This window comes from Trachinotus anak, unplaced genomic scaffold (genome assembly GCF_046630095.1).
Source record: "Trachinotus anak isolate AG129_WGS33_773 ecotype Australia unplaced genomic scaffold, CSIRO_AGI_Tana_v1 ptg000019l, whole genome shotgun sequence".
Lineage (NCBI taxonomy): Eukaryota > Metazoa > Chordata > Actinopteri > Carangiformes > Carangidae > Trachinotus > Trachinotus anak.
The window spans coordinates 14322410-14340899 of NW_027273870.1; the positions used below are offsets into that span (position 1 = coordinate 14322410).

The 18490-nt window shown below is 43.9% G+C and overlaps 1 protein-coding gene across 2 annotated transcripts; it reads left to right on the plus strand.

The window, feature by feature from the left end:
* The first annotated feature begins 290 nt into the window (after window positions 1-290).
* Window positions 291-17820, plus strand: vps37c (VPS37C subunit of ESCRT-I). 2 transcript variants are annotated; one of them, XM_071505462.1, is made up of 5 exons: window positions 291-431; window positions 1422-1531; window positions 7386-7557; window positions 9441-9523; window positions 11295-17820. In XM_071505462.1, exons 2-5 carry the CDS (start codon window positions 1439-1441, stop codon window positions 12012-12014), a joined length of 1068 nt encoding a protein of 355 aa, XP_071361563.1. In that variant the 5' UTR covers window positions 291-431; window positions 1422-1438; the 3' UTR covers window positions 12015-17820. The 2 variants fall into 2 exon arrangements, with proteins under 2 accessions (XP_071361563.1, XP_071361562.1); XM_071505461.1 differs by lacking the exon at window positions 291-431 and adding an exon at window positions 520-1006.
* The last annotated feature ends 670 nt before the right edge of the window (window positions 17821-18490 follow it).

The window sequence follows — 18490 nt, forward strand, 5'->3', positions numbered from 1 at the left end:
AATGCCTCATAAACTGTAATTAACGGCTTTATTCATGGTTGAGACATTTATCATTTATTGATGCCACTTTCCATACATGTTAATAAAACGCTGAAGCGATGAACGATGAAGTTTTCTGCAGTTGCAGATGTTAAAGGCAGCGGCACAGCGGTCCTTTCTGTCTCTCTGTCCTTTCATTTCTCCGGCTGGGACGAACCCTGGTCCTGGTGGGGGCCGCTCCTCCACCTCAGCAGGGTGACGGATGATCGTCCACTGACAGCAGCGCTGAAGGGACATTTGCAGTATCGGCTGGAACATTACCGTCACATACTGTAGGGGTTTCCCTTATATCAGCTGAACACAGGACCCCACCATTACTCTGCCGTGCGGGGGGATAGCAGAGGATAAACGGCTTAAGTTGAAATAATTGTTCCTACATATACCGGCAAACCGTGAGTATTTATAGTGTGTGAATGACGGGTTCAGTTCAGTTCACCGCTGCCGTTTTCGATTATTTTTGTTTTGTCCGAACACCCCTACAAACCACGGAACGTGGATGGTTCCTAAAATGGCGGCGGTTTCTGTCAGTGTGAAGTGAAACTTTCTTATTTTTAGCGAATATTTGGCGCTTTTCTACCCAGCTGTGTCGACCGCGGCCGTGTGTTTGGTAAAGTAAGACTTATCGGGACACAGAGGCGTGTGACGGTGGTGGTTGGGGCCGAGCGGCGTCATTCTGGGCTCCGTTTTTGATCGCCAAACCGCTGGGCTTCCCTCGAAGTTGACGGTGGCCGAGTGCCTGACATTGCGATCATACCGACTGTTGTTGTCATCAGATCGCCCAACGCGGAACCGTCAGCGGAGACCGGACGTCGACAAGTAGCTAGCTTGTTTATCGAGTCGACGGACCGAGTAAGGGCAGGTCGGAGATCCCGAGGCCGTGTCACGTCAGCTGCGAGTGGAAACTGAGAGGTGGTGTTGGATGTCACCACGGCGCAGTGTCAGGCGGGATTTGGTTTGCTAGCATCGTGTAAGTGCCAGCTCATTTTCAGCCTCTCCTCTTCTCAGTGAACAGCCTGTTCTGCTCCGTGGCCCGCAGTCACTCACCTCCACTGTGCCTCTACAGGATGACTTAAATATGCTAGCTAGCTGTTAGCCAACTGTATAAATGTGTTATTACCACTTGTGTTGATATAAAAAAAAAAACAAAAGCCCACATTTGTTATCGGCCACCGACACAGTGGGAACTTTATGAAGGAGCAGCAGGAGGTGACAGGGTTTGTTGTTTCTTGAGTTGTCAGTGATGGCCTGATAAGTTTGTGACTAATAATCATCTACTCAAGGTGAGGGAAATTAAAATGCAAGACTTAGGCCTCTGACAGTTCATTCTCTGTTTCCAAACATTGTTTTTAACTTTTATTTCCTGCTTTCATTGTGACAAACAGCCATCCTGGCAAATCAAATGGAGAAGCTCCAGGACCTTAGCCAATCAGAGCTACAGGAGCTCCTGGACAACCCGGAGAGGGTGGAGTCTATGGCTCTGGAGTCTGACGAGGTAAAGATGATGCTTCACTTTCCACTTGACTTCCATTTTCCAGTCTGGCCTTAAGACAAACTCATATGAAAGGCTTCTGTGAGAAATCAGGACTTTGATTTCCTGGAACCAAGAGCCTTTCAGTGTGGCTGAAATCACATGACACAAACTACTCAAATGGTCATATTAATGATTTAAAACCCCAAACTGAGCGTTTGTATTACAGCAGCCATTCCTCCTGGTGTCCTTATAAATATAGACACAGAGATAATACAAATAAACACCACTTATACCCAGCCCACAGTAACAGACTGACAATAACAGTACAACATGTAACAACATAGTCATAACAAATAGAGTTGTGAAGTGTTTCAGGCATCCCTGGTTTCTGCAGTAAAAGTAATTTTTACCATAGACAATGTTAAATGACAGTTAGAGCTCTCACACAGCTTAGATCATAATGAAACTGGACTCTGGAGAAAACTTAAAACAGTCTACAGCTTTAATCAGTTCAAGTGAAAACACGGCCTCAATGCTAGATGCCACTAAATCCTACACACTGGTCCTTTAAGGGAAAAGTTGAATTTGGAATACCGTATGGGCAAAAACACTTAAGGAACCAGTGACTCCTCACACTTCACATCTCTATTAGAGTCACATGGTATACACACATAGCATTAACATTAACAGTCCACATACCATTAAATACAACATAGCAAGACAGGCTCAGAAAAATATTTTTAACTGTAATCATCAGTGGTATCACAATGACAACAACTGAACAGCAAAAAACTTTTAGTTATATCTGAGATACTTTGGCTCTGTTCAGACCTGGTATTAACATCTGTTCTGAGTGATCTGATCACAAGTGGACAGCTCTATGTCAGGTGTTAATACAGCCAAGATGCATTCAGGATGCATTTGAGATCCAATCACTCAGACCACATTCAGAGGTGTTCTGGGCCACATGTGGCCACATTCTTTTAGCAGTGGGAAGCAAATGCACCCTGGTCACATTTAAGGACTGCCTCCTCCACTGACATCCTCCGCCAGAGTCTAATTAGTCCTGTCACAGTTTCATAATGAACCGAAAATATTTTACTATTTATAATGGCTAAAACCTAATTTTACTGTAGGGCTGTGCGCAGTGCATTGATTTGCTCAACCCCTCTATACTGCTCACGCTCTCACTCGCTCTCTCTCTCACTCACGCTCACAGACATACACATGCACAGAAGCACATTAACAATGGACCCGGTATGTTGGATTGGCTAAAAACAACACCGCATACCTGTTTATTTGCATATGAAGCGGAGAAATGAGTTCTGATCACAAGCGGTCACTGGAGATGCATGTGGAAATGTATTTTAAAGCCAGGTGTGAACAGATGAACTTAGAGCTGACGACTTGTGATCGGAACACTGAAGACGCACGTTAATACCAGGTCTGAACAGGGCCTTTAAAGTAGTTATTTAAAACTATGCGCACTTTTTTCTGGAGTGATATGTCAGAGAAGTGAATTTCAGTCATACAGTGGTTGATATCACACAGTGTGTTGAACTGAACTTGTCCCAGCATGGGACAATATGAACTGTCTTCTTGTTGTTGGTCTGGTTAAAAATTAATGTGCATCACCATTAAAAGTCTCTTTGATATTTCTGATAAGAACAAATAATAAAAACAATAAAGCACTTTTAACATCAAACCAGAAAGTATTTGGCCGTGTTGTTGGACATGGATTCATCACTGGTTTAACTCTGTGTGACATATTTTGAACACCTCATTATTACAGCAAGACGTATTTCCCATGTTAGTTACCACGTTATCTGTGTTTCACCCATGACAGTCTATTGTCTAAGGTGTTCTTCAACCTAATTAATTAACACATCATTTACATGGAGGTCCAGAATTGGTTTTGAACTTGATGAGTAATTTATTCCAAGCACAATGCTGTTTGTTTTATATACATCACTAGTTATCCCTTCAACCACAGATTTTGAACTAAATTTAGCCCATAAACTGTAGTTGCAGGGTGAATACTGTTGCATCATCTGCATCCATCAACATATGGGATTCTTCAAAATAAGGGGTTAATCATTTTGAAGGGCCTGGGTCAGGGGAAGTGAGTAAGTGATGCTCTGTCTCAGTAACCTCTGAAGCAACTATACAAAAGTCTAACTGTACTGGGTAGTTGCCACTAATGTGAATGAGTGTGTAGCTCTTCCTCCATGTATCCCTCCCATCAGTCTTTACTTTAAATGACAAAGGTCCCACGCTGCTTCCTAAAAACCACCCGTGTACAACATAACCCTACATGTCAGACTGGCCATTGGGCATACCAGGACACCTGTGGGCTAGTGGACCATCCATTAAGTTTTTACTGGCCCTGTCAGTCTCTTTGAATTATCATAGCAGCAAATGTTTTAGAAGATCAGCACCACTTCTAACACCATTAACCTTCTGTCAACATTAAAAGCATTTAACCTCCATAGTAAATACTGTCTTTGTTACCCTCTCTTGCATATCACCATGATGTTCATGGTAAACAGCTTATATGTGAACAGTGGTCCCAGTTATTTCCACGTTTACCGTGGTTAACCCACAGGTCCGGTCATAAAAATATCACTTATTTGTAGCAGATGTGTCGGTGTTGAAATGATTCATTCTTACTAACAAGTGAATACCAGGCACGGAGTGGCTGATCGGGAGGCATGGGAAGATTCCTGGTGGGCTGATCAAATTGCAGGGAAAAGGAAGAGAGAGAGGGAGAGAGATCTGACGATCAACCCAGTGCAGCAGACCGACACTGTGGCTCTGTGAGGTCTCATCTCCCTCACTGTCTCCCCAGATAACTAAGTTTGGTTCAGCCCCGCGGCTCCGTCCACCACTCACAGTTTATGCGTTTGTATCTTTATGATTGTCAAGGCTGTACGCTGAGGCTGTAGTGGACTGTCTCACTCATTTTACATGAATAACAAAGTAAAAAAAAAAAAAAAATGGCTGAAAATCTCTAAGAAAAGAAGTTAAGATCCAGAATAGTCCCGATGTTTCAAGTAGGCTAGTTGCTGATCCAGCAGCAGTAACTGTGCAGACTACAGGCAGGAGGAGGAGACTAGCAGGGCAGCTCCCAGTACAGCTGCCACTGAGTCCAGTTTTACACAATAAGCAGTAAAAGGAAGACAACAGGAATCTAGTCTCAGTTTATTTATCAGGATATGTTTGGTTTCTGCTAATAAGCTAATTAAAGTCCTCAGAGTCTGAGTGATCAGCTCAGGTCTACTGAAAAAATATGTTTGGTGTTGAATTTACTACTGTACTGTTCAGTCTGAACTCTTATCTCACCCTCTATATCTAAAAAGTCATACAGAACAAAGTAAAAATAAGAACTACAGTTAAATGTGCCAGCTGTTCAAGTTTTGTTCCTGAAATCACTGAATTCGTGATTCTTGTAAAGTGTGACAAGGGCTACATGTGATGGTGTCTCCAGATGGGTTCTGGTTGACCAGTCCAAGTCAAAAGTCCTGGGCCAATTTCTATTTTCGCTCCATCCCTTAGCAAATAGAACTACAGACACTAATATGTTTTATCAGGAGCAGAAACAGGACCGCAGCAGGCATCATACATCTAACTATCTAATCTATAAACCAAGAATCTCTGTCTGTGTGTGTGTGCATTTTGATTTTGGGATGGTTTACACTCTGAGTTAGTTAAAATTGTTTTCTGGGACGGTTTCGCAACGCTGGTGGAAAAAAAGTTAGTCTGGAGCCCTGGTCACACGACACATCTTACGGACTTGTTCTGAAAGTCCACCCTGCCAGAGTTGCACCTCCAGTGATGTGAATGAGACCAACATGTTAACCTAACTGACAGCAGCTGGAGAGGCGTGGCTGTGTTTGACAGACAGCAGCTGGAGAGGCGTGGCCTGTGTCCACTGTGACTCAGGGTGTTGTGTGGTTTGTCTTTAAATAAAAGTGAAAGAAAATGTCAGCTGTTTGATTATTTTTACTGTCACTGAGGCAGATCATTGATGTGCTATTTGTCAACATGTTCTTGTGACATTTCAAGATGCTACAAGTAAAAATGACAACACACAAGTGCACAACAAGCACCGGAGAGCTGACACATCCTTCTCATTCAGTAGGTAGTTCTATCAGTACTTTTAATCTTTGTTATGTAAGATAAGGTTTCATTAAAAGTTTCATGAGTTTGTATGATTGAATTTGTGCTCATTCAAACTTGAAGGAGCAGGTTTCTTTGTTTTCCTGGAACAAAAAATACCTGGTGGACAGGACATGCTCATGTTTGCAGGTTAGACGAGAAGGAGGCTTTAGCAGAGAAGCTAATGTAAATTGTTCCGAGTTTATGCCTCTTGCCGGACTCAGTGTGACTGTGTACACTGACCTCACTGCTCTAAGCAACATCTGGCTGACAGATACAGTATTTTGTTCTCTGTGTGTAGCAGACAAAGACATCCCACTTCATTAAAGTTGACTTTAAATCCATCAGTGAGACGCAAGAGAACCCTCCTCTTCCTCCCACTGCCTCCTTCCTCTCGAGGTCACTGTGACGTCCTGTCATGTCTGACTGAAGCTGTGAGGGACGTTAATGTTACACCTCTGAGTAGACACACTCACCCCTGTGACTGGACTCATACAGTGCATGGAAATGAGGTTTGAAGTAGGAATTAGGAATATATGATCAGTAGATGTGAATTTATGCTTCTAGTCATCAATCACCTTAAAACCAATCACCTCTGGTTAATATTCAGGTGTCTGCAGCTGAGAGAAGCTCTGTGTGTTGTGTAGTGTTGACCCACCTCCCACCTTGTTCACAGTGCCTGCACGCAACACAGGCGCTCACAAAAAAAAAGTTACATTTGCGCAATCAGTTTTTTATCACTCATTTACACACTAGTCACTGAGGTCATGTCACCTTGTGGGTCGAAGCAGGCACTCTTTCTACTTGGAGCAGGCTTCTGCTGCTGAGCAGGTCTCCTTCACTGAGTTGGCGGGAGATGGGGAGAGGGGAAGTTTGACTACAGGTCTCCCCATTCAAGCAGGGTAGTCTATCAAATAACACACTTCTATCTCTGTACAGTATCACTATTAGATGACTTTGAATGAAAGTAAGAAAGGTCTGGCTTTAGATAGCAGTTGTGCAATTTAAAATGTGTGTGTCTTGTTTGAAGTGTGTAATAGTGTAATAATCAGGTTCTCTTGTCAGATGGAGGATTTATGCAATTTAGTAGTTTGATTCTTTATTTTATTTGTGTGTGTATATGTATATACACATATATACACACACACACACACACACACAGTATATAAAATATATATTGCTCCCTGGGAGTTTTTTATACTGCTTTGTTGAACAAAGTAAAAACATGTTGGTTACTTTTGTGGTCCTTTGATCAGGTCACGCTGCCGCCTGTTGGAGATCCCAACCACTAAACCAGCTGCTATAAGGACACACAAAAAATGATTGATATCAGCTGATCTCACTCGGAGATGATTGGTATTGGTATCAGCAGCAAAGCAGAGTGTGCCTTTATTTCTCATGTGAAATCACCACCACCAGTCTGTAAGAAGTGACTCACCGTGCCTTCTGACCTTGACAAATATATTTTTCTGTAAATAACAAAAGAAGCCAAAGTAGCCAAATATCTAAGGCGAATATCAGCCAAATGAAAATGTCTAAAACTGACAATTATTTCAATCAATTTCATCTGATCGTAGAATAAACACCATACTTCATCAAAGTCCTGAGGTTTGATACTCAGCCTTTCACACCACAAAATGATATTTGTACTGCAAAAAAATAAAATAATCCCTTATGATTATGATGATGATGATGATGATGTCTTTCTCCCTTTCAGATCCAGAACATCCAGCTGGAGAGAGAGATGGCTCTGGCATCAAATCGCAGCCTGGCCGAGCAGAACCTGGACATGAAGCCTCGTCTAGAGTCACAGAAGGAGGCGCTGGTGGAGAGATACTCTCAACTAGAGGCCGTCAGAGAAACCTACAGACAACACTGCTCCGTGAGAGGTGGGGGAGGGCAGGGGTGTCACATCAACTAAAACTAGGAAGTCTTCATTGGTCTATGGGTTTTGATTCTCGTTTGGGTGCAAGAGGTCCCGGGTTCATCTCCCGGACGAGCCCACATTTATGTTACAACCCAGCTCACTGTTTGGGGAAAAGGGAACCAGTTGGAATTGGTAATGCAAATTTATTAAATAGCAAGGAGGCTAAATAAGTAAATAAAGATGCAATCAAGCTCAGAGGGGACCTAACAGGGCAAAACAGATGCTGCCAAATCAAAACAGAACACAACAAAAGGAGGACTCAACCTTAACCAGAGTTGCCAAACTCACTTTGTAAACTAAAAATGAAATGAAACAAAAGAACCTGTCGGCTATATTACTAAATACACAAACACACAGGAAGCAGCACACCTGTTACTAATGAAACTAACGTCATTTCCTCTATGTGGGAGTTGCAGATCAGTGTGTCTCTAATACCAGGCCCAGTCCCCAACAATCACTACAAGTACCTCACAAACTAATTCACATTATTCACAATAAAGTTGTGGACAGAATGAGGTATAGTGGGAAGTTGTAACTCTAATTCACCTGCCTCAGATAACTGCCTGGCCGGGCCTTCAAACTCTTCGTTCCCAGCCTGGCTGCAGATGTGAACTGGCAGGAGCGTTAGCTGGACCAATAGGTGAAGCAGCCACAGAAACTGAAGACTTCTCCCATCTGCTCCAACCAATCCCAATGTGGGGTCCACACAGCCTGCATACTTTGCATACTAGCAACAGATTGATCACTGGTTGAACAGCTGAAGGACAATTGATATTATTACACAGTGAAACACATTAGGCGAGGTGGACTTGAGGTGAAAATTCCCACTTCATGACCAAACATGTATGTTTCCTTCCTGTTGGTGCTGAGCATGAACAGTGGGAGAAGTAATCAATATCAATAACTGCGATCCTGCAATATGTTGTCTGCTGATACATGAATGATAATTCATACACTGTTACTGCTTTTTGTAGTAATTTTCCATAGTGAGTACCATATCTGTGACTACATCAGATTATTTTGGCCTGAAGAATTCACCAAAAAGATATCATCACCATATCTAAAGTAAATTCGCCTGGACCAGTTCGGTTTAGGAGGCGAAAGAGAAATATGATAACATTGAAAATAGATAACTATTATCTGCTCTTATGGTCTCTAATCTCCACAGGGCGTTTGGAGTAATCAGCCTTGTCCTCCAGCAGGGGGCACTCCTATCCTCCACAGGCCTGTCCCCTGTCAACAAAATGTGTCACAACATTTAGCTGAGTCCATATGGAGTATTGATTTGGACAGCACTGTTATTTATTTATGGTTGTGTTTTAACACTTCCTGTCCTGCAGTCATAACCACACCCAGCAGTGATGCCACAGTACACTGACCACACCCTACTGCAAACAGCAGGTCAGCTGTTTGGCTGCTCTTCACTTTCTGCCTCGTGAGTCGGTCGACAACTGACACCAAATATTTGTATTGATCACACCCTGAACAGGTTAGTGAGGTGGCTGATGGGAACTATTCTCCACTACCAGGAAGAGAAAACAGAACCTGTTTGACCTGTCATATGTGTGGAACTCGTAATCATCATCATCATCATCATCATCATCAACATCATCATCATCATCATCATGACAGTGACTCAGACAGACATGAATGGCTCCGTGTATGACAGTGTGGATATAGACTGACAGTCTGCTTCTGTGTCTCCACTCTCAGTCAACAGCGATGCCACACAGGGGTCTCTCATTGAACAGAACCAGTCTTTCCTGTGGCCTGCTGGGATGTATTTTTATCTCTCTCACTCTTTCTCTTTCTCTTTCCTGCTCTTCCTCTCCTCCTCCTCCTCAGATGGGATGGTGGGTCAGGTGTCTCCAGAGGCCTTGTTCTCCAGACTACAGGTAGAGGGCAGCAAAACGGAGGGAGAGTCAGAGGTCAGTGCAAACACACACACACACACACACACACACACTGGCATGTATGTTTCTGCACAGTCATGTAGGTGTTTGTATTTGTAAATGTTTCGCTCTTTATTTCCAGTATGAGCAGTTCGTAGTAAGCAGCTGTAAGGAGGTCAAATGTCAGAGTAACAAATTACCAGGCAACATAGAGCAGCAGGGATGATGTATTTTTATAAACCAACTCTGAAGTCATCATAACCTGGTTTCCACCACAAACAGCCAATAGGATTTCTCCATTGTCTTCTGGATTATTACAGAAAATAACATCAGTTTATGATCCTGACGGGTTTTGTTCAGCAGGATATTCTTCACTAATGAACACCACTTTGTGATGTTTAAAGCCTAAATACAATCAGCAGAAGTAAATAGCTAATGTTAGGCTATAAACCAACTACACCACGGTCACATGATTTCTACGTCACCATCACTAAACTTCAACTTGTAGTTTCATTTAGCTCTGACCTCTTCTACAAAAGCCTTTCCTCTTACAAAGTTAGTAACAGTTTGTTAGAGTGTGAGTATAAACACCATGAGGCTCTAAAGGTGGACTGGTGAGTAGATCAGTTTTCATGTTGAGACTGATGACATTTAACATCCTCAACAACCTCTGTAGTCTCATTTAGGCACTTGTTAGCAACCAGCCTTTTCAACACTTTTTTTAACACGTTGGCGCTTCACGTCTGTCGCTCTCTCCAGAGACCAAAAACACACACTCCTCACCTACTTCACACACACGCACCCAGGAGAGTTTTCTGGATGGGTGGGGGAGTGCCAAATGCCAAAGTCTTAAAACAATTTCATGACAATTTATCCTGGATGGAGTATATTTGTTATATCACGCAGCCATACTCACATCTCATGTTTAAATCACACATCTCTAACTTATTAATACTATCTGTGATGATTGATCAGTGTCAGCTTCCTGGTTTTATTGTAGCAGAAATAAAATCAGTTAATCAATAAATAAAAGCTGTGAATTGGGCTGAACAATATGCAAAAAAAATCATATGATTTTGACATGAATCACGATTTCAGTTGGAATAATTTTTTTCCATTTTCACTGAAAGTTTTTAAAAATGATGATGATGAGGTTTTTGTTAAGGCTTTTACCAAACAATCATGTTCCCTCACATCTGGACAATATGATATGTAGGCTGGGCGTCTCTGCAGCACCACAACACTTGTGGAGCTTACTAGAGACATTTCAATACCACTTTTTCCATCCTGATACCGAGTACAGATATGATACCATAACGTAAAAAAAAACCAAAAAAAAACAGCTGTCTACTACTAACCCTGTATGGATGTGATGTGATTGCTGTTGCTGTCGGGCTCAGGTTAAACCCTTACTAAAACATGAACAGAAATATGAAGCAATACAATCTCATTATCTAATTTGAGTCATTTAAAAAAATAAATCTAGTGATAAATAATTCCTTTAAAAAAACTTGAACTGCAGCCACGTATTAGTAAAATAAGACATTTACATCTTTAAATGGTACAATAACAGTATTAAACAGTGGCGCAACAGCAAATTAAAAACTAAATAAATCTAGGAATAAATAACTGGTTGTGTATTTGAAATTTGAATGCATATTTAAACTGCAAATACCTTAAAGTGTGTTAGTGTTAGTGGGGCAGTAGAATGTTATGCTCAGCAGTAACTCTGTGTGTGTGTGTGTGTGTGTGTGTGTGTGTGTGTGTGTGTCCGTGTCCGTCTGTCTGTCTGTCTGTCTGTCTGCAGGCTCTGGCTGATGAGTTTCTGGAAGGCTCTTTATCGCTGGACTCCTTCCTTGACGGCTTCCTCTCCCTGCGCTCCCTCGCTCACAAAAGACGGGTCCGGATAGAGAAACTCCAGGAGATCCTGCGACAGAGGAGCGAGGGTAATCCCACCGGCATGACATCATCAGCAGGCACCAGCCAGGATCCTGCTGCCACGCCCTCACCATGGAATCAACAGACAACAACAGCAACAACGGCAAATCAGCAGCAGCCGAACTCCAAACCTCAGTCCTCCAGTTACCAAAACGCCTCTCAGCCAGCCTCCTCGTCCTCTGGCCTCCCCTACAGCCCCTACCCCGTCTCCCCACCTAACCCTTCCCCTGCAGCGGCGGCAGCAGGCTCAGGCCCAACCAACCCCCCGTCACAGTTCCCTCCGTACCCGGGTTCCAGCTCACCTTACACCCCTGCAGGGAGCTACCCCGGCTCCAGGCCCGCTTTTGGGCCTCCGGCCGCAGCCGCCTGCCCTTACCCGACCCAGCCCTCCTTCCCTGCCCCACACCCAGGCTCAGCATTCGGTCAGTACACCCCCAGCCACCCCCAGAGCGGCCCTGCCCCCTACCCGGCCTCCTACAGCTACGGCGGCTACAGCTACCCTGCCGGGCCGTCCTTTTCCAATTCTCAGTCACCGACGGGGAGACCCGTCTACAGACCAGGATATGGAGTTCCACAGCCATACTCCTGAAAGCACTACTGCTCCTATGTCTCGATTCTTCTTCTCAATTCTTCCCTTCTTTGCTGTCTCACCCCCCTCCCTCCCTGACCTCTCTCTCCTCACCCTCACTCCTCGTCCTCCTCTCGTCTTTTTACCTTTTCTACCCCCCCTCTTCCCGTCTCCCAGATTCAAGAGGTGTCTTGCTTTACTTATATTTGTTGCACTATTTCTCTCTCTCTCTAAATATCAGTCTGTTGATCTTTCTCTCTTTCCTTTTCCCTTCCTCTTTCACCCTACGACCCACCAACTCCCCCACACTAGTCTCAGGTTGTTGCGTTGTGTTTAAATGTTAAAACACTTGTGTCTGTCTGTTCATACACTCACTTGTCCCTCTGTCCATCGCTCCCTCTTTCCCCCTCTTCCATTTCAAGTGTGTGTGTGTGTTGCTATTTGGCAATCAGAAAAACCTTATGAACACACAAGTGCACTCACCCTTAAGACAAATACATGACAGAGATCAGTCTTTGTAAAACACATCAGTGTCCAGTAGCTGTCTGTTATTCATGAGCACAAGCAGCTTGTAATGGAGGGTCTATGTCCTCGTTTGGTCACCACAGGGCCAGCATAGCGTCAGGTGAGTTACCTGAGGGCAGTGGGCAGAAGAGTCACCTGTAACTCTAGAAACCAGTCACTTTCACCAAAGACGATGACACTGCTTTCTTTTGTTTCTTTCACTCCAATGTTGACGGTGCAGTAACTGTGCAGAGAGGGCCACAGTGAGCTCAGTAGTTGGTGAACAGCTGTAGCTGACAGGCTAACCGCTAACACACTAGGAACTTTAGCTGTGTACCAAGCTTCATGTCAGTTTTCTCTGCTCCTGGTGTTTTCTTCTCAGGATTGTTAATTTCTCAGCAGAGAGAGAAAAAGCTCCAAGCTCAATAGTCTAGTCAGCTCATCACCACCAACAAGTTCACACCGTTCAAAAGACGTGTCCGTCTGCCATCGTCGCCTGTCTGCTGCTTACTGAGGGTGGACTCTGTGCAAATGGGAAGCTGTTGGTCAGAGTTTCCCCAAAGCTGAACTTGCAGATTAAAGCTGGTGTGACTGAGCCTACAGATTGTTGTCAGCTCAAACTGATAAAAGCACAGAGCTGTGGCCACAAGCAGTGTCAACAGGTCTGAGGTCAGCTCAGCTTGTGCAGGAGACATGCTAACAGCTGCTGTAGATGTCTCAGTGAACCACATATCAGTCTAGAGCCAGGACTCCACAGGTCCTGAGCCAGAGCTGCCAAGCTGCCCCAGCAACATGACCCAGTCTATTTTAGACCACATTTGTGCATGCTAGTCCTACATACAGTCCAGTGTTCCTTCTTTTAGCTTTGTGTTTGGTCTCCACCAGCTCCTCTTCAGATGCTAGATGCTCCACCCTGTTGACCAGCTGCTGTCTGACTCAGCAGGTGGAGGACAGGGGCTAATGAGTGGAGTTTGGTTGGAAAATGACACAATGTGCTAAAAGACTCCACAGTGCATGGTAATAATAGTCTGTGGGGTGGTCACTGCAGACAACACCTCTTACATGTCACACAGTCATCTGATCCACTGTTATTATTAAATAATTACTGCAGCTTAAAAAATGCATGGGTCTTTAACGCAGTTTTCCCTCCCGTTTGTAGTGATCTTACAGCCTGTCTGACGGTTGTGTCTCCATTCCTTTACCCACAGGTAGCTTTCAGCTGTCAGCTGTCTATGCTACCATATCCTCCATATGTAGTTTCACAACAAACAAACAGCTAGCAAGAGGAGGCATGAAGGGAGCTTTAGCTGCACATTAGATGTGTTAAGGCTTGTTTCTGCTCAGCATCAGGTAGAGACGGAGCTTCCTGTTTGAGATCTGCCTTCATCCCCTCTGTGTTTGTGCAGGTTTTCTGAAATCTTACAGATACAGAAGAAACAGAGCAGTACCACCTGTACTCGTGGGGGGGTATGTAGCTGATAGTTCAGGTGAGACAGAACAAGGAGAGGTTCCATGGTGGGTTACTGACCTCACAGATCATCGCTGTCACCACCGCTTTTCCTCTTAATTAAGAGGTACATCATTGCCACCTCTTCCGTGTGTTGTCGTCAGTTTCTGAGCTGCCCCCCAGTGGATGTTCTGCTTATGTGAGCAGTGGTGGTTACGTCGTTTGAAATGCATGTATCTATCGTCACAGGTCGAGGGAGCATAAATGAGCCCACCTGTACAAGCAGCGAGGTGTAGATATTGTGACAGGTGTGTAGGGGGAGTCCTGTAGTACGCAACACACACAACAACACCTGCTGGACTAAAAACACACAAGCAAACTGTTTCACTCCTTTGTTAATATCCTCCCCTCCTACACGCTTCCACCATCCCCACCTCCTCCTCTGTCCTCTCCTCCTCTCCACCACTCTCCTCCTCTCCATGACTCTCCTCCTCTCCTCCATCACCTGCTCGCTGAACATGAACTGATGCTTGACAATGATGACCAGAAGAAACTAGTTTACTTCTCTGTGTTCACACTCTCAGTGATTCATGTGGTCTGTACAGTTTAATGGAGTGAAAATATAAAGGTTGGTGATCAGTTCTGTGTCAATTGAATCAATTCAAATAACATCACTGGGATTTTAATGCAGCTCTAAGTTTCTCTTCTCTTTCACTTCAGAGCACTTTAATAATAACATCACTAGCTGGAAACTCCTGATATATAGTGTTGTAGCATCCAGTCCTACATGTCCTCCTAGGTCAGAGTGGCATCAATGGGGTGGGGGAGGTTGGAGGCAATTGTGGTGCTCCAACAATGTCAAAATTAAAGTGCCAGTATAGTCTCATACTGTGTCATAATTAGAGTTTCTCTCTTGAAGTGATTGAATTGAATCCAAATTGGTCCCAGCCTCTAAAATACATCTCTGCTCTTTACACGTCAGTGTTTTCTTCTGTTTGTCCCGTAAACAAAACAAGGGAACAGATGGAGGTCAAACTTAGCCGTCATGGGGTGGTTAAGATAAGAGTTTCCTGGTTTCAGTGGTCACTTGGTAACGGAGCTTTTGTCCACTGTCGTTTTTCTCTTCTGTTAAATAGTCATCAGATTGTTTGTGTCACATCCACAGTCAGTTCATCTGTGACAGGAAACAAGACAAGTGCTGTGTCTCAACTCACACACTGCCACACTCACACTTTGTGTTTTAGTTCATAAGTATGTTCATGTTGACGAGTACAGTAACATGCAGTGGACTCTAAGTACCTGGGTACTGCACTCTAAACGGTCTAAAAAGTTAAGTGTAAAACTCTGGATGCCTCTCAGCCTAAACGGTCGCCATCTTGGCTCCATAGCAGAAGGGGAATGTGTTTCAAATGTATTTTCACTGTTGTGAAAACAGCGTCCCAAGGAGGACGACACGTCATTGGTGCTGATGGTGGCTTAATTTCCATGTAGCATGACACAGGAAAATCAAAGCATCCGAGAGGTGGACAACAACCACATTGACCTGAGAGGGAACAACAGCTGTGATTGATTTAGACTACAGTACCCTAAGTACACAGAGTACTACATGTGAGTGTCCTGACTGAAGTATCTGATTTGAGACTTAGCAAATATTTTTTAGTGGCAACATCTCGAAGTTGTCATAGACACACAACGGGTCAAAGGTCATTAAACATTCAGTTTCCCAGTTTTTATTGAAACTACTTAAGCAAGTTCAGTGAAAAACCTTCAAAGTACAAAGGTCAGCGGTGAACAAATTAGCGAAACCAAACATTCAGGTGACCACAGACTGAACTCTCCTGTCACTGTGACAGAGAAGAGGATGAAGAAACTGGTGAACGCCCATCTTTCCTGCAGCAGTGAAGTAAATGAAGCTTTGAAAGTTGATGCAAACACTTCCTCCAGGTTGATGACTGACAAACTCTCTGTCTGCCAATACACCGGCTGATCATCACCATGACAACATTATCACAGGAAGTAGGAGTGTATACTGCTGTAGGAGTGGAGAGACAGACCACGTCAGAACAGCAGGGTCGGTATGAGTCTGTGAGGCCATGGCTGAGGTCGTGATTTGTCTATGTAGAAAAGTCCAGAGAAAGATCAGCAGTGTTTCAGAACAGACTGACAGAAGCAGATGTTGTGAGGCTAAACTCTGCTTTGATCCACATGTTCAGTAGTAGTAGCTGACGGCAGGAGCCTTTATGAAGTGTTGACTGCGTTCACACCAGTGACTCACTAAAGAAGAGATAATGTCTTAGCTAGTAAAGACAAACAGCACTGTCCAATCAACACCCATCAATTCTGTAAACAGGAATTCTGAAGCATTAAACAACAGTTCAGGGTCCAGACAAGTCCCAGTCCTTTGGGACTCTAGTGAGGACTGTCTGCACACAGGGAACCAGATGTTTGGTTACACGGAACATCTGGGAAGGCTTCGTTGGGCAGTTTCAAAAAATATTTGTTGGTGATTGGATGAATCATCCGTCCCTCAGAGGTTAACATCAACCAATCAGAGTCTGCAGCCTTCACCACGGAACCAGTTGGTCAAATCAAAATCTACAGCTAATGCTAAAGCATTATCTATGCTAACCTTTAGGAGCCACTTCACAAACAGTTGCTTTGAGCTGCTGTCGCACATAAGACACGCCCATGGCTGCCAGCAAGCTCCTCCCTCACAGGACGCTGTTTGGTCACCTACAATTAAAAGTTTAATCCGTAGGCTCTCTGTCGGTGGCGCTTGTTTTCATTACCGGCTTGTACTGTATCTTGGAATAGGTGGGGCCACGTTGCCAAGCAAAAGAAAGGACAGTCTACTCGTGCCGCTGTGACACAATCGGTCTTCAGATGCAGTCTGTGAAGGACGCGGCCCCTGAACTGGGACACAGCTTTGGATTCTGAAATGCAGATGTGTCACTGGTTATGGAGACATCAGTGTTTAAAATGAGCTGGAAAAATCAGCCTGTGCTGAGTCGACTAGTGTAATGAGGTCTTATAAAATCTTCTCAGTCGATGTCAGCATTAGGTTTCTTGTCAGCAGCTCTTCCTGCAGTTGGTGGTTCTGCAGGTTTATGACATCTCATCTCTACAGAGGGACTAGTCTGTGAGGCAAGGCAGTTTTAATGTAGTGACGTGTACCATCTGAACAGCTGGAGCTTATCTCTCTCCAGTCAGGACCAAAAACAGTTTGAACTCATTTGCACTTAGAGCTGCAGGCAGTGAGAGACACCAGCCCACAGTGTGTTCTTATTACAGGCTCATAACTTATGGCATCGGCTCCATCTGCAGGTCCCACAGACGGCAAAGTGCACGTGATAGTGCACACTCCACCTGAGCTGTACACAATGAGTCCACTTGACACAGTGTCAGCTGATGAGGCCCCCACCACAGTGACGACAAGTCAGGAGCTGCTCTTTCTCCTCACTCCTGTATCGCCTGTAGTTGTAGTTTAACTTCACCTTTTACTCACACACACACACACACACACACACACACACACACCTGGCTTTGAGTCCACACAACAAGGCGACTCCACTTCATATGAAGACAACTAAAAGACTTCATATGCAGCCTGAGTGATGTGGTGGGTTGTTTTGAAGACCTGAGCATCCCACACAGAGGGCAACTAACAACAGTATCAGTGTTTTAGAAGAAGCACAAAGGAGATATGTTCTAGTCTAGAGTTAATATGATTGTTCAGATGCTGTATCTGTTCTTCTGATAAAGAGGAGTTATATGATGATAATGATGATGACTGTAGATTGTTAAAGAGCCTTTTTTGCTTTTGTTTTCTCATTTTTTGGGTTGTGAATAATTAAACTGAAGTTGATCTAAATGAAACTCTGAGTCTTCATTTCCTCTTTAACATCACACAGAGCAAACTTTTAGAATAATATTTAAAGGATACAAACAAATCTGCCAACATTTTCACATTAAAGTTTGCTGGTACGACTTGTCGCTGTAAACTCAACAAAAACCTGGTGATGGCTGTGAGCTCCATTGTACACATGCAGTACTCAAGTCCAACAGCAGGGGGGGCATCAGCGCCCCAGTAGACTGCTGAGCAAGAGAAGAAGAGGAGTTTGACCAATCACAGCGCTAGGTTCAGTCCCCAAAATGTCAAGTGGTTATAACTGACGAATGTCCATCATGTCAACACAGAAACAGGTGACACAGCTCTTAACTGTGTCTGGCTTCCTCCTCAGGTGAGGGCGGGGCTTAACTTGGTGGACATGAAAAGCTGAGTTAAAACAGACCTGACAAACCCATTAAGATATTTAACGTTGATACCATTAGCTTCACGTTATGTGATGTGCAAGCTAGCTTGCCACCAAGTATTTAAACTGGCAAAGTAACGTTGACATATATTGCCGTATGTCGCAGATTGTTAAATGTGACTCTTCATAGAGCTGAGCTGCAGAAATAACATTAGCTAAAATGTGAACTGGAAGTGTGTGTGCACGCCTTGCATTTAAAATAAAGATGTAATAGATAAGCAGGACGCTGACAA

Coding starts and splice junctions, on each gene's coding strand:
- vps37c (XM_071505462.1), top strand. CDS start 1,439: ATGGAGAAGCTCCAGGACCTTAGCCAATCAGAGCTACAGGAGCTCCTG. Junction 1,532..7,385: donor TGGCTCTGGAGTCTGACGAG/GTAAAGATGATG, acceptor TCTCCCTTTCAG/ATCCAGAACATCCAGCTGGA. Junction 9,524..11,294: donor AAACGGAGGGAGAGTCAGAG/GTCAGTGCAAAC, acceptor GTCTGTCTGCAG/GCTCTGGCTGATGAGTTTCT.